The following is an 18014-nucleotide window of genomic DNA, read 5'->3' on the forward strand; positions in this document are numbered from 1 at the left end:
TAACACTCCCAGGAGTGCCCAGACATATGAGGGGAGTGTGCCTATCACTCCCAGCAGTGCCCAAACATATGAGGGGTGGGTGCCTATCACTCCCAGCAGTGCCCAGACATGTGAGAGGTGGGTGCAGAGGACCCCCAGCAGTGCCCAGACATATGAGGGGTGGGTGCCTAACACTCCCAGCAGTGCCCAGACATATGAGGGGTGGGTGCAGAGGACTCCCAGCAGTGGACAGAGACATGGGGGTGTACATCATTATCAGATGACCACAGCTCCATGGGTGAATGTACGTATCCCTAACTTAGGACAATGATGATAGTGCCATAACAACACATCACTGACAGCAGTGTCCCACTCCCAGGAGGAAGTAGGTCTTACCCCCACTGCATGACACACCACATGTGGGTGTGAGGACAAATAACACATGCATACCCACCCCTGGCAGATGCAGCACAATACACACACTGAGATCATGCCACAAGACTGTATAGTCATGTCACTGCCTAACAAACTAAGAGAGCCAAAGAGAACACACACTGTCACGCACACCCCAGGACTGATAGGAATGTTCAGGTGCTGGGCTAGCCACCAAGATGTTGTCTGTCATGGAAGGAATAGGGTGGAGTTCCCACAGATACAATGCCCACAATTGTGAGTCAGGTGTTCAAATACCCAGCAGAACAAGTACCATATGTGTACTAGGCTGGGATTACACACATGCATTGTGCGGAAAGGGGACCATTTATCCATGAAGGCATGGCAAAATACTCTATACACAAGTACAGTGAGTACCAAGGATGGCACAGACGATGCAGCCGGACACATTGCTGAGCAGGCATGGCCAGAGTTGAAGGGATCCATCACCAACAAAGGACATGTAGACACAGGGCAACACAACAATTGTGCAACTCTCTGCAGGGGAGATGTCAGGTGCCACAGAGGAAGGAAAACCCCTTGGGACAATGTCTCCAAATACAAAGAGCATTCACGACAAAGAATCTTTGCAGAGATCGCGTGATGGCATGCAGATACCAGGTTCCACCCCATGAGCAGCAGACCACAACATTTCCCTGAAACATAACACATGCCCACAACACCAACTCCTGTAGCATCAGCATCAACATCAATACCTGAAATGCAAGACTTTTCCAAAGAAAATGCTTTATTCAGCATGAAAATAATAATGTGTATACGAGACTATTCATAAAGGCCAATGGCCAGTCCATATCAGCAGTCCTTGGGGGGGGACACATGGCCATGCGTCTCCCCCAGCTTGCCTGCACATCACAAGAGTGGTTCGTCGACTGGGGGGGGGGCATCCTGTAGGGAAGGACCAGGCACCGCAGGGACAAGAGGGGGAACGGTAGGTGTTGTGGGTGCAGGGACGGACGACTCCACCACAGGGGGTGGGGCAGCACCAAAGGTGGAGGCGAGCTCAGCGCTGCACACTTCTGCCAGTTCTTCAAGCATCTCCCCTGCACCCGGAGAAACAACAGGCCCCAAGGAGGGGGGTGGGTTGCAGGGATGTATGTCGTTACAACGCACACTTTTACAACGCATGCACTTACAACGCATTTTTTACAACGCACAATCCATTACAACGCATGACATTACAACGCAGGACACTACAACGCATTTTTAAAAACTACCTTTACAACGCATTTCCATTACAACGCATACTACCTTTACAACGCATACCATTACAACGCATAATAGTAAATTGCATTTAAGGTAAGTATTAGATAGTATAGGGGTAAAAATTACTATTCTAACTCCAGGGGGTGCAACAGTAGGGTAAGTGTTGGATAGTATAGGGTTAAAAATTACTATTCTAACTACAGGGGGTGCAACAGTAGGGTAAATGTTGGATAGTGTAGGGGTAAAAATTACTATTCTAACTCCAGGGGGTGCAACAGTAGGGAAAGTGTTGGATAGTATATGGGTAAAAATTACTATTCTAACTCCAGGGGGTGCAACAGTAGGGTAAGTGTTGGATAGTATAGGGGTAAAAATTACTATTCTAACTCCAGGGGGTGCAACAGTAGGGTAAGTGTTGGATAGTATAGGGGTAAAAATTACTATTCTAACTCCAGGGGGTGCAACAGTAGGGTAAGTGTTGGATAGTATAGGGGTAAAAATTACTATTCTAACTCCAGGGGGTGCAACAGTAGGGTAAGTGTTGGATAGTATAGGGGTAAAAATTACTATTCTAACTCCAGGGGGTGCAACAGTAGGGTAAGTGTTGGATAGTATAGGGGTAAAAATTACTATTCCAACTCCAGGGGGTGCAACAGTAGGGTAAGTGTTGGATAGTATAGGGGTAAAAATTACTATATTATGCGTTGTAATGGTATGCGTTGTAATGGTAGTATGCGTTGTAATGGAATGCGTTGTAAAGGTAGTTTTTAAAAATGCGTTGTAGTGTCATGCGTTGTAATGTCATGCGTTGTAATGGATTGTGCGTTGTAAAAAATGCGTTGTAAGTGTAGTGCGTTGTAAAAGTTGCGTTGTAAAGGTTGTTCCCCGGGTTGCAGCACCACTGGGGGAGGTGGTGGACGGGCTGGGGGACTTAACTCCCCTACCCTTGGAATGCCGTGACCGTTTGCGTCCAGGTGAACTAGTGGGGCTGAGGCCCAGCAAAGTAGGCCTCCTTCTCCGTATCTGGGGCAGGGGAGCCAAGGGGAGTGACATCGGAGGGACTGGGGAGTGAGTCATGTGGATGAGGACTGTGGCTGCGTGCCTGCCTGTGTGCCCCAGACCCAGTGGGTGTGCCTGCTACCCCCTGAGTGTGCGTGTCAGGAGGTGTGCGCTTGCCCTTACGTGGTGGTGTGCTGCTTGTGTCTGGTGGGGTGCGTGTGTGTGGATGTCTTGGTGTGCTTGGGACAGGCATGGGTGTTGGACTTGTGGATGGGCCAGGGGTAGGGGGAGGCAGCGCTGCAGGTGACTCGCTACTGCCGTCAGTGACGAGTCCAGGGACCTCAGCAACATCCGTTGGTCAGACATCGCTGATGACATGCCCTCCATGTACGACACCATCTGGGTCAGCAGTCTGGTGTGGCCATGGAAGACAGTCAGGATCGATGTCTGCCCAACTTGCAACTGCCGCTGAATGTCCACAGACACGGCAGTGAGGGCAGCAGGGGGGACAGGGGCAGGGGGTGCGGTGCCTGGCACGAAGGAGACACGGTGTGGCCTAGCACGGACAGAAGGGACCCGAGCAAGTAGCAGGGCAGTGATGGGAATGGAGGGGGCCGCGAGAGATGTACTGCTGCTTTCTGCTCTGGGAGCAGCCTCCGCCCCCTCTGGGAGCTCAGTCTCGGACCCGTCTGCCTCGTAGTCTGTGTTGGTACTGGGCAGGTCCTCCGCCTCACTCCCCTCGCCCTCCGTGCCACTAGATTCCACCGACTCCAGAGCAGTGGTGGCACCACTGCTCGATCCCTCCTCCACGTCCGTGCCGGTGTCTCCCTCGGTGTCCTCCGATGATGCTGTGGGCAAGGTGAAGAGACAGGAAAAAATCAGTCACCTGTATACATCTGACACATGAGTCCAAACAAAATAGGCAACAGTGCATATCAGGAAAGGCATCAGGAGTAACATCTAGGATACTCCCCACATATGTAAGCCCTGCACTCCCCAGTTGGTTGACGCACCATGCCACTTGCAAACAATGAAAATTAGGACACAACAGCAAATAACTTGAAATCACAAGATCATGAGAAGCTAGTGTCTGGGATCAGTTGAGCACAGCAAGACTATGAAGGCATGCCACCTCTTGTTCACTGGGAAACAAACAGTATTGTCGCACCCAAGGCCAAATACCACATGCCAATGCAGAAGGTGTCCCCACACTCAGAGACCTGTGAGTACTTTTGACACCCCAAAGAAATACATTGTGACTCCTGGAGAATCACAACTCTTTACAAAGTGGACATGTCTAGCATGTGTGAATGTGGCACTCTGAACACAACACACATGTGTCTGTATAGCAGAAGTCACACAAGGAGGTGCACACCAAACTACATGTACACAGTCATTGTCTGAGCTGCCAGACTCATTCAAATCAGCCACTGTTAGGCAGAAATGGCGTAGCAGTAAGTACATATACATGGCACCAGGGTGGCTGGATGACTTGACACTCGTAAGTTGGTATCAGCAACAACCAAGGACTAACCCAAATGCTAGCACACTGTGGGAACATGTATATGTATGAACTCCAAACAAGTGTTGTCCAAACTGTGCCTTACTTTCAAATGTGCCAGCGTGTCCCTGGAAAGTGTAAAGGTGGTGTCTTGTGCACTTCCTTGGGAGACATCTGTCATGCAGGCACATCATTGTCCTTCACAACCAAACAACAAGGTCAAGCATATGAAACATTGAGACATGTTGACCGGTGTAGTGAGTGCCAATGGACATTTTCCTAGAGTAACAACTTGAATAATGTCATTTGTCACATGGCTATCCGTCACCTGATCACACAGTTGGCTACACATATGACCTACTGACTGTCATCTGGAGTGGCACACATGTCCACACCCAGGAAAATGCATAAGCTAATGGGCCTGCAATTGTTTAGCAAAAAAGGCTAGCTGTACTGTGGGTTCCCCCTCATGGCAAGCCAGAATGTACCCACAGATGTCAGCACACAAAGTCACAACTGTGTAGCATCTGAACCACACACAGGTGCCAAAAATGTCCAAGCAGGATACATGATTGCCAAGAACTGACACAGGCAATGAAGCACCAACAGCAAGCACTGGCCAACATCACGGGGGCACTGCGCGATGACTTTCTGTACTGCGAATCATCACACACGAGTCAGAACTGGCAATGAAACATCAGGGTTGAACATGTACGCCCCTCCCGCACACACCCACCCATACCTGAGTCAATGTGACTGATACCAATCAAGAAGTGAAAGCTCTTATTCAGGGTTACAATAACTGTGCATGAAAACTAGCTTCATTAACACGACATCTCCTTGTAGGGCTGGCAAAACATATTGGTCACAAACAAACATCAACAGATTGTTGTGAGTAGCCACACAGGCACTGCCCAGTGTGAGTATGCACAAGCAAACTGCTGTATCCCTGTCCAGTGGGCAAATGTATAACACATGTGAAAACTACTACCTAGGCCAGGGAACAATGCCACAGAGGCAGAGCCATGATGAACCCACAGTGAATGTGCACAGTGTTGGATGACACACATGAGTAGGAGGGCAGGCTGTGACAGGGGACTGTAGTGTGCACACTGCTCCATGGTCCTGGAATGAGCTGACTGTTACAGGAGCAACCGTCCCGCCACTATGCATATATCCCCACTCATGCACATCTTGTCTGAGGCCACAACATTGGTAATGCATACAGCAAGTCTGTTCATTTGAAACCTCACACTCCTATGTTGGGACTCAGCATCAGTGGCAACAAATATGCACCCCCTAATGACTGTACAGGATAGGGCACAGGCAGACCACCCCCACACATGATGCTGAAAGCAGTGTGCACCTTGATAAACTGGCAGCCTAGATGACCATGTGCAATAGTGATCACACACAGACCAGGTAACACATGTCAAGGAGGGGAAGGGAGGAAGAACAGCACAGGTTGACTGTGGGGGAACATGATATGCACTGCACATATATACCCTGGCAGTGTCTCCAGGCGAATGAGCAGCAACAAAAGCTGGCGACACACAACAAACACACATGTACCTACCCCCTTCCTGCTGCTGTAACTCCTGTATCGCCTATCCAGGTCAGGGAAGACCACCGCCAGGACACGCCGCATCTGGTGGGTCAGGCGCCGGCGCCCGCCATGCTTGCGAGGAGCCTCCTCCTTCAGCATGACCCGGGCGATCCTCCGGGTCCAGCACCGGATGTCCTGCCATCTCTTCCTCACTTGTGGCAGGCGCCGACTGCGACCCTCCGCCGATTGCACGGCCTTGATGGCGTCCTTCCAGATCCTCCCCTTGTGGTAGGGGGATACCTGTGTGGATGACAAAGTGGGACAACATCACTACACCTGCACCATGTCACAGAGACACACAGTTGAACATCTTAGATTTGTAGAACAGGGCATAGTATGCTGGCAAGTAATAGCACCTTAGTCATAGGGACTTTTTCCACTGGGGACGCAGCAATGCACTACATGGTATAGTAAGTACACAGGTGGCATGAGGGGTGCGAACCAATCCCTGATCATGGCACACACTGTGCATCCCAAGCAACACAAGGCTGATGGACAGCAACGCAAAGCAGTCACATGCACCAGGCCACTGACGAAACCTCAGCAGAGTACACAGACACACACAGGCACACATCAATCACCTGCCATTGGCAACAGCTGATGCAAACCTCACTCTGCACATGTGCCACTTGCCAGGGGGGGTCACAGGTGTGGGGCTAGCTCAGCAAGTCAGACACACAGCACGGCTTACTTCACACATCAGATGGATTGAGCAGTTGCCTCCTCCATGCAGCTGTGGTGCAACACTCCACATAGACACTCATCCACATGACAATAAACATTCACAGACATCAAAGTCCAGGGGGCGTACACATCATTTGGACACTCTCACCACTCTCACCACAGCTCCACTCATCTCTCACACACATCTGTGGGTGCAGTCACCTGTCACACCGGGGTGACCACTGAATCACCGCAGGACAATAGAACAAGAATGCCCAAGAGGATTTGACTGGCGGAATGTGTCATGCACTATGCAGTGAATGTCACAGTAAGCACAATGCAACTGAGGAGTGCACACATGAACTACATCAAGCCCTGCATGAGAGACATAAGCCACCCCCCCCCCGGGACCCACTCCACCCAACATTGCATGTCTGTCACACCTGGCCACAATGCCAGAAGTGACAGACATAATAAAGGTGCACAGGCAAAGGTACTGGAGTCAGCACTCACCTGCTCCCCTGGTCGACCATACAGCATGGGGTACTGTGGGAGGATCACATCCAGCAGGGCCTCGTTCTCCTCCTGGGTGAAAGGCTGGGCCCTCTCCACAGTCCTTGACATGGTGCCAGAGGGAGACAATACAGCAGCAGTGGTATCGACTGACATGTTGTGCAGGCAAGTGCCCTCTCATGGGTTCTGCCTGCCTTATATCTGCCTTGCTGGCCTATTTCATATACAGGAGTACAGAGTGATTGGTCAGACTCATTTGCATCCTACGTTTCCTCCAATCCCTTTAAACATACACCAGTGACAGCCTTTGCATCTTTCGATTTTGCAGCATCATGTCAAGTCAACAACCACTTTGCAACAATGTTAAATGTGGCAAACTGATTTTTACGGATCACATGATGTGAAATTTTGAACTTGAAACTCGGTATCCATGACAACCAGCATGCATTTAGGCCCTAATACTTGTCCCTCATGTGTCCCCATTGTAATTCTTAAATCCCCACACAGGTACGGCGCTCTTCACACGTACCCCTAGGGCACCATCACTACAGTGATACGGGCCGTACACGCGTATGTGCCTATCACTAGGCCCTATGGTACCCCCAACGATAGTGATAGGCACGTACTCACGCATGTACGGGCCGTACACGCATGAGTACGGGCCCTACACACGCCCTCAGAGCGTGTGTACTGCGTTTCACAACTTACACTGGTGATAGGAGGCGCACACGAAAGGAATGGAGGTGTCAGACTCGCACAAGGCTGTACATCAAGTCATTGTCAGTGCAGTCCTTCATGTGCAGGGCCTAGGTGTGTCAGGCAGTGATGTGGCACATGTCTCCTCATGTTGTGGCACAATAGATGTGTGATGAGCTGTTTACACATGTCATGTGTGATGGGGCACTATGTGGCACACTTCCCTTCACACTTTGCACATTTGGGCATGTACGACACACGTGTCAAGCACTGCATCACTGGTATGGCACAGTCAGCAACACCCGCAACTGTCCCCTGATGGCAGGTACACGGATAATTACACCTCACATGTGACTCCCAGTGTGCCACGATGTGACTATGTCATGTGTGTGTCATGTGTTCCCATGAGCTTTCCGTTGGTGTTCCGTCAACTCCATCTGCTGTTGCAGCTTCCAACATGTGTATGTGTGCATTTGTGCATGACACACATATACGCACACCATGCCACATGTGGACTCACACGTTACATGTGTCATGATGGTTCGAAGATGACTTCCTGACATGAGGCAATATCGGCATTGTATCAATGTCTGTGACATCAGTTTTTGACATGGACCCCTTAATGGAAATGTGTGTCATCTGTCCGTTTCCAGATAACATGTGACCTGTGCGTCTAGACTACCGCCAGCTGTCTGTATGAGATGACATCCTTCTAATGCTGATATGTGGATGTCTGTCACTCATGTAATGTGTCTGGCTTGTCACTTACACTGGCCAACAGCTATTTCATGGCATGTCACTTCAACATTGCCATGCAACTATTGTGACTGGCTCTTCGTACGAGTATCACCTGGCTGGCCCACGTGTCCTGGATGTATTGCACAGCACAGACTCTGTATTAAGCAGATGTGTATTAGCTGTTGAACATGTGCTCACCTCAGTGACATTGGTGTGGTAATGTACTCACTCTTCGTTATTCCTTCCAAATCTCTGCAGGGCACCGCCACTCCCCAGACGAATGCCAGACCTGGATGCCGTGCGTGAACATGACTGCATACGCAGATACCGATTCTCGCAAGAGTTGATAGAGGACTTGACCCGCCGGCTTGCACCACACCTCCAACCACAACACAAGTATCCTACAGCTCTGACCCCCAAGGTGAAGGTGATGGCAGCCCTACATTTTTTTGCCACCGGCACGTTTTAATTGACCATAGCTGATGTCGGTGGCATGTCCCAGACTATGTTCAGCCGTGTCCTGCATGATGTTATAGAAGCCATGTTGTTGCACCTGGATGAATTCATCCATTTCCCACTCGTGAGCAGTTGACAGGTGTCAAGGGGGAGTTCTGTGCCCTGGGAGGGATGCCTCATGTAATTGGGGCCATTGATGGGACACATGTGGCTTTGGTACCACTACAGGCACAGGAGGTAGCCTATAAAAACCGAAAACATTACCACTCCATTAATGCCCTTGTGGTGTGTCTTGCTAACATGCTGATTTCCCATGTCTGTGCACGTTTTCCAGGGTCCGCACACGATGCATACATCATGAGGCGTAGCAGGGTGCCAGAAATGATGCTGCAGCTGCACGCGGAACGAGCATGTCTTGTTGGTGGGTATACTCTGTTAGTCCTGTGTTCAGCGCTATCTTTGTATCTTACGGCATCTCCTGACCCACTTCTTTACATGATGTTTCCATGTAGGGGACTCTGGCTATCCCAACATGCCATGGCTGATGACGCCTCTCCGCAACCCCAGAACAGCTGCAGAACACTGGTACAACGACACCCATGGACAGACGAGGCGCGTGATTGAGAGGACGTTTGGACTCCTGAAGAGCAGATTCCGGTGCCTCCACAAGACCGGCGGCACCCTCCCTTATGCCCCGGTGAAGGTCTGCAAAATCTTCATTGTGTGCTGCATGCTGCACAACATGGCAGTGGAGAAGGCCGTGCCACTCATCCTTGATCCGGATGAGCAGGATAATCCACCCGTGGAGGATGAAGGGCTCGGGCACGGGGCAAGTGAGGATGAGGATGAGGACATCCGGAGTCAGCTTATCCACAAAGTCTTCTCATGATGGTGAGTCCCTGTGTCTGAGTGTGCACGCTTTGAGCCTTGTGTGGCATGTGTTGCAATGTGTGTGTCGAGCTGACTGTGTGCTAAGTGACTTGGAGGTGTGTTCTGATGTGTCATTCAAGTCATGATGTCATTCCACACATATTAGCTGGGACACTAAATTTGTTAAGGGCATGGTGACAACATCATTCCTGTAGAGTACATGTACATGTTTGCGGATTACTAACTCTTTGCTGAATTGTTGTGTGTCTGTCCTCCCCAGGTTCTTGCGGCTGTCGTCTGCTCATGTCATCATTGCCCTCCTGCTATTCCTCATGAGTATTGCAACGTGTGCTGGATCAGAGTTACATGCACAGACATGGTGAAAAGTCATTTGGGGTAAGGAGTACAGCAAGGCATTTTGTGGGTGGTACGTGTTTGTGATATGTGGGGACTGCTCCTGTGCATGTTGTGTTACCATGCATACATGTCGACTCACCATGGGCCACATGACGTGTTGCATGGCTCCCATGAATTGATGGTCACCCTTCCTGACAGTCATCTGTAATGGTGTGTGGATTCTGATGAAGGTATCAATGTGTGTATAACGTCTCCAAGGAACATACGGGATGCTAATGGTGGACATAGTGTGGGACATCCCCATATGAGGCTCAATGGGGAATTGTGGACTCTCCGTGTGCAGCAAGGGGTGTTAGGCTCAACCCCTTCACTTGTGTGCCAGCTCAGTTGGATTTACACATCTGTGTGTTGAAGGGGGTGTCCAGTGTAGGTCACACATGGTCAGCCAAATGACCTGTGAGTCTGTTCCAATTGATTGATTTCCCTTAGTGTGAGACTGAGTAATAAAGGTGTTTGTCACACTCCAAGGTGCCTCATCTCTGTCAATGCAGGTCTCTTGCCACTTTGCATGCGGCATATCTGGCATAGTTGTAGAAGATTATGCATAGGAGTCCATGTGTAGTTTAGCAACATGCATGTAGTTGCTCATGGGTTAGGCTCCCTAGTGGGCATGAAGTACATGGTCGTGTATGTTTTTGGCATGTTGGTCCGCACAATGGGCCACCAACAGCTGCTGAGGGTGTGTCTCCTGTGCGCAGGTCGGCCTTCAGTTTCCTGATCCGGTGTCATGCTTCTTTGGTGATTGTGCATGCATTGTGTCTGGGTGTGCCATGTGACACTGGACACTCCTTACTTTACACACGCGCCTGTTGCAGTTGTCCTTCTGACATCCTAGTCTATGTGTGCAAATTCTGTCATTTTGCAAGGAGATGCCGCCTGTTGCTGCGATCCCTGCAGCAAGGTCCAACAGAGTATCCAGATTTGGCAACACACATGCCTCCAGGATGGTCCTCACTTCCTCCCTCCACCCATTCATTTTGCTGTCTTCAGCTTGTCTATGCCACTGTTGCCGCCACGCGGTGCCAAAGGCTGGACCATCAGCACATGCAAGGTGCACATTGCACCACCATCCTGTCCTTGCATTACCCACATCACACTACAGTCTGATGTATCAGCCACACTCCGAGCTATGTCCATCCGCACATCTAACGCCTGCTGTCAGACATACCCTGGGCACACACACGACACCTTTGCATGCTGAGTGTGCAACTCCAACGGCCTACACTGTGCTGCCCCGCCTTCCAGACCCTGTCACACCAACCAGGTCACGTCCCTAATACTCCCTACTGGCTCTGTAGCCCAGCAAGGGCATGGGAGTGGGACTCAAGGCTTCAGCATGTAGTATGGTGTCATCGTCTGGGACATGGCACAGGTATCATCTCTCAGCATGTCAATCTACAGAGTGTCCAGGAACCCCTCTCCACCATCACATGCGCACAGCACCTCATCATCAGCTCGTATGCCATTGACAGCCAGGTTCTCCTCACCCTCAACAAAGACACAGACATTGGCAGTTCCATCATTCAAGTATGCATGAGATCTATTGATGAATGGCTGCACACGAGCCACCTGAGGCTGGACTTGTACAGGACTGAGCTGAACATCTGAGGATTGTCCCCTTCCAGCTGGGTCAAGTGCCTTTGTCCCACCTGCAAGAGCCCTGCACAAGCACCCAGTGGCCACACACACAAGATGGTGTGCATCATGTTTGGCTCGCTCACATTTGCCATGCTAGTCCACAGCATCTGTATCTCATGCTGCAACGCCCTCTCTATTATGCACCTGATCCACAGATAGATCCACTCCAAGAAAAGACAGACCATCCCCCAGGTCCATGACAACATCTGTGTCAAATACTGCCCTGTCCTCTACGGAGCAAGTGCATCCAAACTCACAGGAAACTTGTCCACATCCAGGGGGCATATGCACACCTCAGATTCAACACCCTGCACCCCAGCCACCTCACCGTCCACCATGGATAGCTGCAATGGATCACTGTCTGCTGCAGGGTGACCTCCCCACTCCCCACCCACACTCAGGAGGCAGTCCACAACCCGACCAACCTTGTACGTCTGTCATCCTAGATCCCGTTGGGCCATCTCCGTGCATCCAACCTTGCCCTGGCCACCGTTCTTCACATCCACTGTACTCCAGCACACAGGACATTGTTCTCCCACCTGGCCACACATACATGGGCCTCCCTCCCCGGGAACCTCCACATGAGCCATGACCTCTACGCCTTGATGATGATCTCCCAAATAGGTCTCTCCGCACAGTTTAGCAAGGCCCCCCCTCAGCAGCCAGAGGCCATCACAGGTGAGTGTTGTGCTCCATGCCTACATTGAATGATACCTTGTGACCCATGTGTGTCCTGTACCAGACTCTGATCCCAGGGTATGGATGGCTGGAGTTGGTTCAACACTCAGCCATAGTTTGACATTTCCACACACATATGTCATTGAATGATGCAAAATGACAAGAACGTCTCATGTCCAAAGTGAAATATTTATTTACGGTGGGGTAAGTGGTTTGGTAGATGCAATTGGGTGCTGTACCGCGGGAATAGAATCCAAAGTTCACAGGGGGAGATGGTTTCCTTGGCATTGGAAGTCATCAGAGTCCAGACCACAGTGTTGGTCGTCATTGGTCGGACTGTGACCAGCAAGTCTATGTGGCAGAGAATGTCATTGGATGAGGTGCTGCTGTTGCGCCAGAGAGCCAGGTGCCAGGCCAGGTGACCTGGGAGATGGGGATGGTCCGCTGACTCTCACGGTCTTTTCCGTGGATGACCCACCTTCCTCCGGGGACCCTCAGATGCAGGCCTTGACGATGCTGGGGACGCTCCGTCAGATGAATCCTCCTCCTCCTCCCTCCCTGTGTCTGGTGCTGGTCTATGCCTGGTGGCACAGGGAGGGTTTGCCAGGCTTTGGGCGATCTGACGGAGTGATTGGCTCACGTCCCTGTGCACCGCAAGGAGCTCAGCCAGTCTTGCCTCCATCCGTCCTTGGTGTTGTTGATGACTGGCATGATGCTCGACCTGCAGGTTTTTAATGTATCGAGGGTCCCCTGCATCTCGGAGAGTCTTGACACGACCTGGTTGATGCCTCTGGTGTCACGCCGGTATGAGTCCAGGATGTTGCGTATGTGTGACATACCGGGGTCCTGAGCTGGCTGGTCAGGTTCGCGCCTCTGCCTGCCTCCACTCCCACCACCCCTGCCCACTTGAGCCTGGCCTGCCCTTGTGGGCACATCGGGTCTACGGGACCCCTGAGGGATGGCATTTGCAGGGTTGCCTGCCTCCTCCTGGGTGCCCGGATAACCTTGTCCCTCCTGGTCAGACTGGCTCTGTTGTTCAGTGTGAGCAGGGCTCCTGGGTGTGTCCTGGGATGTGGCAGGAATGGGGGTGGTGGTTGGCACAGATGTACCTGACGCAGGTGCTGCAGGGGCTTGGGCACCAGAGGGTCCAGGTTGGTCGGGGTCATCCACGGAATGGTGAGAGTCGTAGCTGCCGGTGGGATCATCTTCACGTGGAGCCTGGGACTGTGAATCTTCCCCCCCAGTGTTGGGGGAGATCGTCGACGTTGCCCTGTGTGTGAGAGAGAGACAATGTTAATGGTGTTTCATGCGACATCTATGTTTCATACATATTCAAGTTGATACAGTTCCTCCAGGTAGTTGGATGTGCCTAGCATTCCTCTTAATAATAATAATAAATCTTCTTTATTCGGCTTTACACATTGGAAAACCATAAAAGGAACATTTTGATCATGCAAATTCATATAAAAACAAAAATCATCTTACAAAAATAAAAATCGTACAAACACAAAATCATATATATTAAAAATAAGGAATCATATAATTTCATTGCATCATTTGAGACTAGATCCAACGTAAATTTTACAAATTTTTCCTATGCTTCAGAATGCTTTTCAAAAAGTTAAGTACATAATAACAAACCAGTTCAGATTCTAAGAGTTGGAGACGTAGCATTGCAGGGCGACATTGTCTAAGTCCCCATCGCCTTAGTAAGGGTAGAAGCCAAATTTTCCGATGTGGATGATGGAATTTACAAAACAAAATTGTATGCAAATTAGACTGTGCTGATTCCTCATCACAGGGACAAGTAGTGAGAACTAAATCCCACCTATTTCTCTCAGGAAAAGCTACTAGTCTATAAAAAAAGTCTAGTCTGAATCTTGTCAGTAACATTCTATCGTACATACTAATCTGTAATGTTAAATAGGGCTGGATAGAATTAGTGGACAGAATCATGTTGGCATGAAGGACCGAGGGTTTTGTCGACTCAGAGGTCAACCTCAGGGACTCTAAATGACTCAGAGCCAGTTGTTTCAGCGCTCTCTTTGATATGTCAATAATTTCTCTGGGTTCAAGGTAATATTTCTCCAGACCAAGATCCTTAAAGAAATTTCTAACATACCGAAGCCATTTTATGTTTAAAGATTGATCAAGATTCATTGAGTCCACCACGATTGCCTGGGTTAGGGCATTTTTATCAGAGGTCCAGATGCGCCTCCAAAGCAATAATGGTTGGATCCTTATCAAATCCACCAGGTAGGGGATTCCAAGTTCCAAGTGGGAAGCGTAGATAGATGTACTAGTCGGTGCTATTAAAAGGAATCTGAGGAAGGTGTTTTCTGCCACCTGAAGGGCACTAATGTCTACATGTCCCCAGACTCCCGCCCCATACAGCGCAATCGCCTGACACTTGGCGGTATAGATTTTTAATAGCTCCAGTGGGGCCCTTCTCCCTAGTCTCTGGGAAAAGCTCATCAGGGACATTATGGCTCTTTTAAAAAGATGGCACCTGGCCTCTACTGCTGGCCTCCAATTTAGCCTTTCGTCCATCATAATACCCAGGTAGGATACTGGGCAGTTACCTCAAGTTTTTGGTCTTTAAGGTAGATATTCTTTACTCGATTTTTCCCAGGGCCTGCTACCATGACAAATGTTTTTTTAACATTCACATGTAAGTCCAGTCCACCCATAAAATCAACGTACCTATTCAGGGACTTCTGTAATTCACGGGGCGTGCGTGCCAAGATGACCGCATCATCTGCATAGAGCAGAGCGGGAATCAGGCGCTATTTTACCCGTGGGAGATCCTGGGCCCCCCTCAACATCTCTTCCTCCAAGCCGTTTGTATACAAATAAAAGAGGAAGGGGGCCAGGACGCATCCCTGCCTGACTCCACGCTCTACTCCAAAAGACGCTGTCAACTCCCCCTTCATACCAAAACGCACCCATGCTGATGCTTTAGAATAGAGCTCTCTCAAAAAATCTAAAAGTGGGGGGTCCACACCCATTTGTGTCAGAACCATCCAAAGTTTTGCGTGTGAGACGCAATCAAAAGCAGCGGACAGGTCTACATAGACCATATAGACCGTGTCCTTCTTTGCTTGGATATATTTACCCACTATCAAACTAAGATTGAGGGCCTGCTCCACCATTCCAAACCCCTCCCGAAATCCAAATTGGAGATCGGAAATGATGTCTCCCTCCTCAGCCCACTGCCGGAGTCTTTCAAGCACGACCCTGCCAACGACCTTGCCCAGGGAGTCCAGCAGTGAGATAGGGCGGTAGCATTTGACGTCCTGACGATCCCCCTTTTTAAAGATTGGAACCATGATAGATTTGGTCCAAGATTTTAGCAGACCCATTTTTGTGGCTGCAGTGCACACTCTAGTAAGAATGGGGGCCCAGAGATCCAGATTGTATTTAAAAAGATCCACTGGGACCCCATCTGGGCCTGGGGCTTTCCCGTTTTTACTTAATTCCAGGGCCACCAAAACCTCGGAGATATCAAAGTGCAGAGATATTGGGTATTCAACTATTGGATGTGAAATTTCTGTCCCTACTGGTGTTGCTGTGTTTTTGAAGATTTTAGAAAAGTGGGACACCCAAATATCTTCTTCTATGGCCACTTCTATCTTGGGACTATTATCATCTATTAGGTAGGGGGATTTAACAGTTCGCCAAAAAGCCACACTATTTTTAGAGACCGCACTAGTGTGTAAATCGTCCCATAATTTCTGTTTTAGTTCTTTTATTCTTTCTTTAAGTGCCCTACCGTATTGCTGTCTAAGAAGTTGAATCTGCTCTGAGTCTCTGACTGTTTTACTCAGAGCCACCTTTAACTTAGTTAGGGCCGTGGTGCAGCTATGATTCAACCACCCTTTAGTAGTTGAATTCGCTCTCTTTGTATTTACTGTAAGAAGTCCCTTAATTTTCTCCAATATCTGGGTAAAATTATTTAGGACTTCTTCATCCGATTCTAATAGATCCAGGCATTTAGTTATGTTTGAATATGCCTCTATTACCAGTTTTTCGGTAATGTCTGCTGGATTTATCTTCCCCCACTTTAGTGTGTATCCATTTTGCCTACCTACCTCGAAATTATTCTGGGCAAGAATTTTCGCTATAACTACGGTTAGGGGTTGAGAATTAGTTACATGAAGCTCCATCCTCAAGGCAGAATGATCGCTTAAAGTATTAGTCAGGACCTCAAAGGACCTAGCTCGGGGCAACAATCCCGATGACAGGAAGATGTAATCAACTGTTGTTTTGTATCCCCTACCCACATATGTTGGTTGCAGGAAGTTTGAGCCTGGACTTGGCTCATTAGCTATTGTGAGTTCCAAGTCTAATAAGCTATTATTCATAGCAATCCCCACCTTGGTATGGATAAAGTGCATAAGTGCAGCGTCAAGTTCATCCACTATCCCACATTGATTTTTTCCAACATGTGGGCATGGGTGCAGATTCAAATCACCTCCCCATAGAAGGTGAACAACCCCTTTTCCTGCCTTTAGCTTATGGATTAGTTTCTCCTTGATGTTAGAGAGAAGGGTCAGGAATTGATCCTCCTCCAGATTATTGTAGAGATTAAGCAACAGAATGGACTCTTTTTTTTTTAAAGCAAGGGAAAATAATTGAAAATTTGGATTAGAAACAACTACAGATACTTTTAGGTGGTTTACTGTATTTGCAATATAGGTAATCAGTCCCCCCTTGGGTCTGCCTACACCACTACCCAGAGCTGAAGTAAAGTATGTTTTATAGCCCTGGAGATGTAGCTCCGTCATGGACCATGTCTCCTGGAGGCAGATAATTTTACCCGACTCCAAGAAATTCACTGCAGTCCCATCCTCAATTTTGGGACGGAGACCCGCAACATTCCAAAAGAGGATAGGTAAGGACTGCAGTTCTGTGGTGATCACTGGAGCTTCATTTACTAGACAAATTGTTTTTGCTTTGGGCGTTAAATGGGGTGTCTTGGGGTTAATAGGTTCAGTCGCCATTAGTGGTCAATCGACCAATTCAAGGGCACTAAACCTATTCGTCGTCAGGATACTGGACCAGGGGTCCCTATTGGGCAGCTCTCTAAAGGCCTTCCTCTGAGTGTGGGGACCCCAATTATCTCGTCCTCCTCCCCAGTGACGTAACCCCACTGTATGCCAGGAACTATCATCCTCATGATATCGAGGGCCCACTATTTGCCTTGGGTTGCCATATTCGCTATGACGTAGAGCAGCTACTTCCCAGGGGCTATCGTAATCATTGGAAGTGCCATTACGGTACCTTGAAGGATAAAAAAAGGAAAGTCGCTTAGTTCCTATGTCTCCATTTACATTCGGGAACTCCCAGGAGCAAATGTAGTCTACCATGCGAGGATCTTCAAATGTAATCAGAATGCAGTCTCCCGGTATTGTTTTCCTACTGTTTCCCACCCAGGGGGTCCTACGTACCATCAGAATCCTACATGTCCAGGTTGCTGGGATAGGGCGATTGATATTTAGCCAGTATAGGGCCTTGTTTTTCAATGACCACGTAGGTTCTGTGTTATAGTCCTCTAACTCAGGCACGCCTGTCATTACAACTACAAAGGGACTTGCTTCCGGT

General features: G+C 49.3%; 1 protein-coding gene across 2 annotated transcripts in view; it reads right to left on the reverse strand.

Annotated features, from left to right (window-relative positions):
- The window catches only part of LOC146785503 (uncharacterized), a 213389-nt gene that overhangs the window by 110773 nt on the left and 84602 nt on the right, over positions 1 to 18014 (reverse strand). Inside the window, exon 4 of one of the 2 annotated variants that reach the window (XM_085633352.1) lies at positions 12621 to 13680. The exons of the other annotated variant lie outside the window; for it this stretch is intronic. Coding sequence (XP_085489478.1) covers positions 13618 to 13680 — 63 coding nt within the window. The 3' untranslated portion in view covers positions 12621 to 13617. Of the gene's footprint in view, positions 1 to 12620; positions 13681 to 18014 lie in introns of those variants that run through there. 2 annotated transcript variants of the gene reach the window in all.

Source organism: Triturus cristatus, chromosome 11 (genome assembly GCF_964204655.1).
Source record: "Triturus cristatus chromosome 11, aTriCri1.1, whole genome shotgun sequence".
Lineage (NCBI taxonomy): Eukaryota > Metazoa > Chordata > Amphibia > Caudata > Salamandridae > Triturus > Triturus cristatus.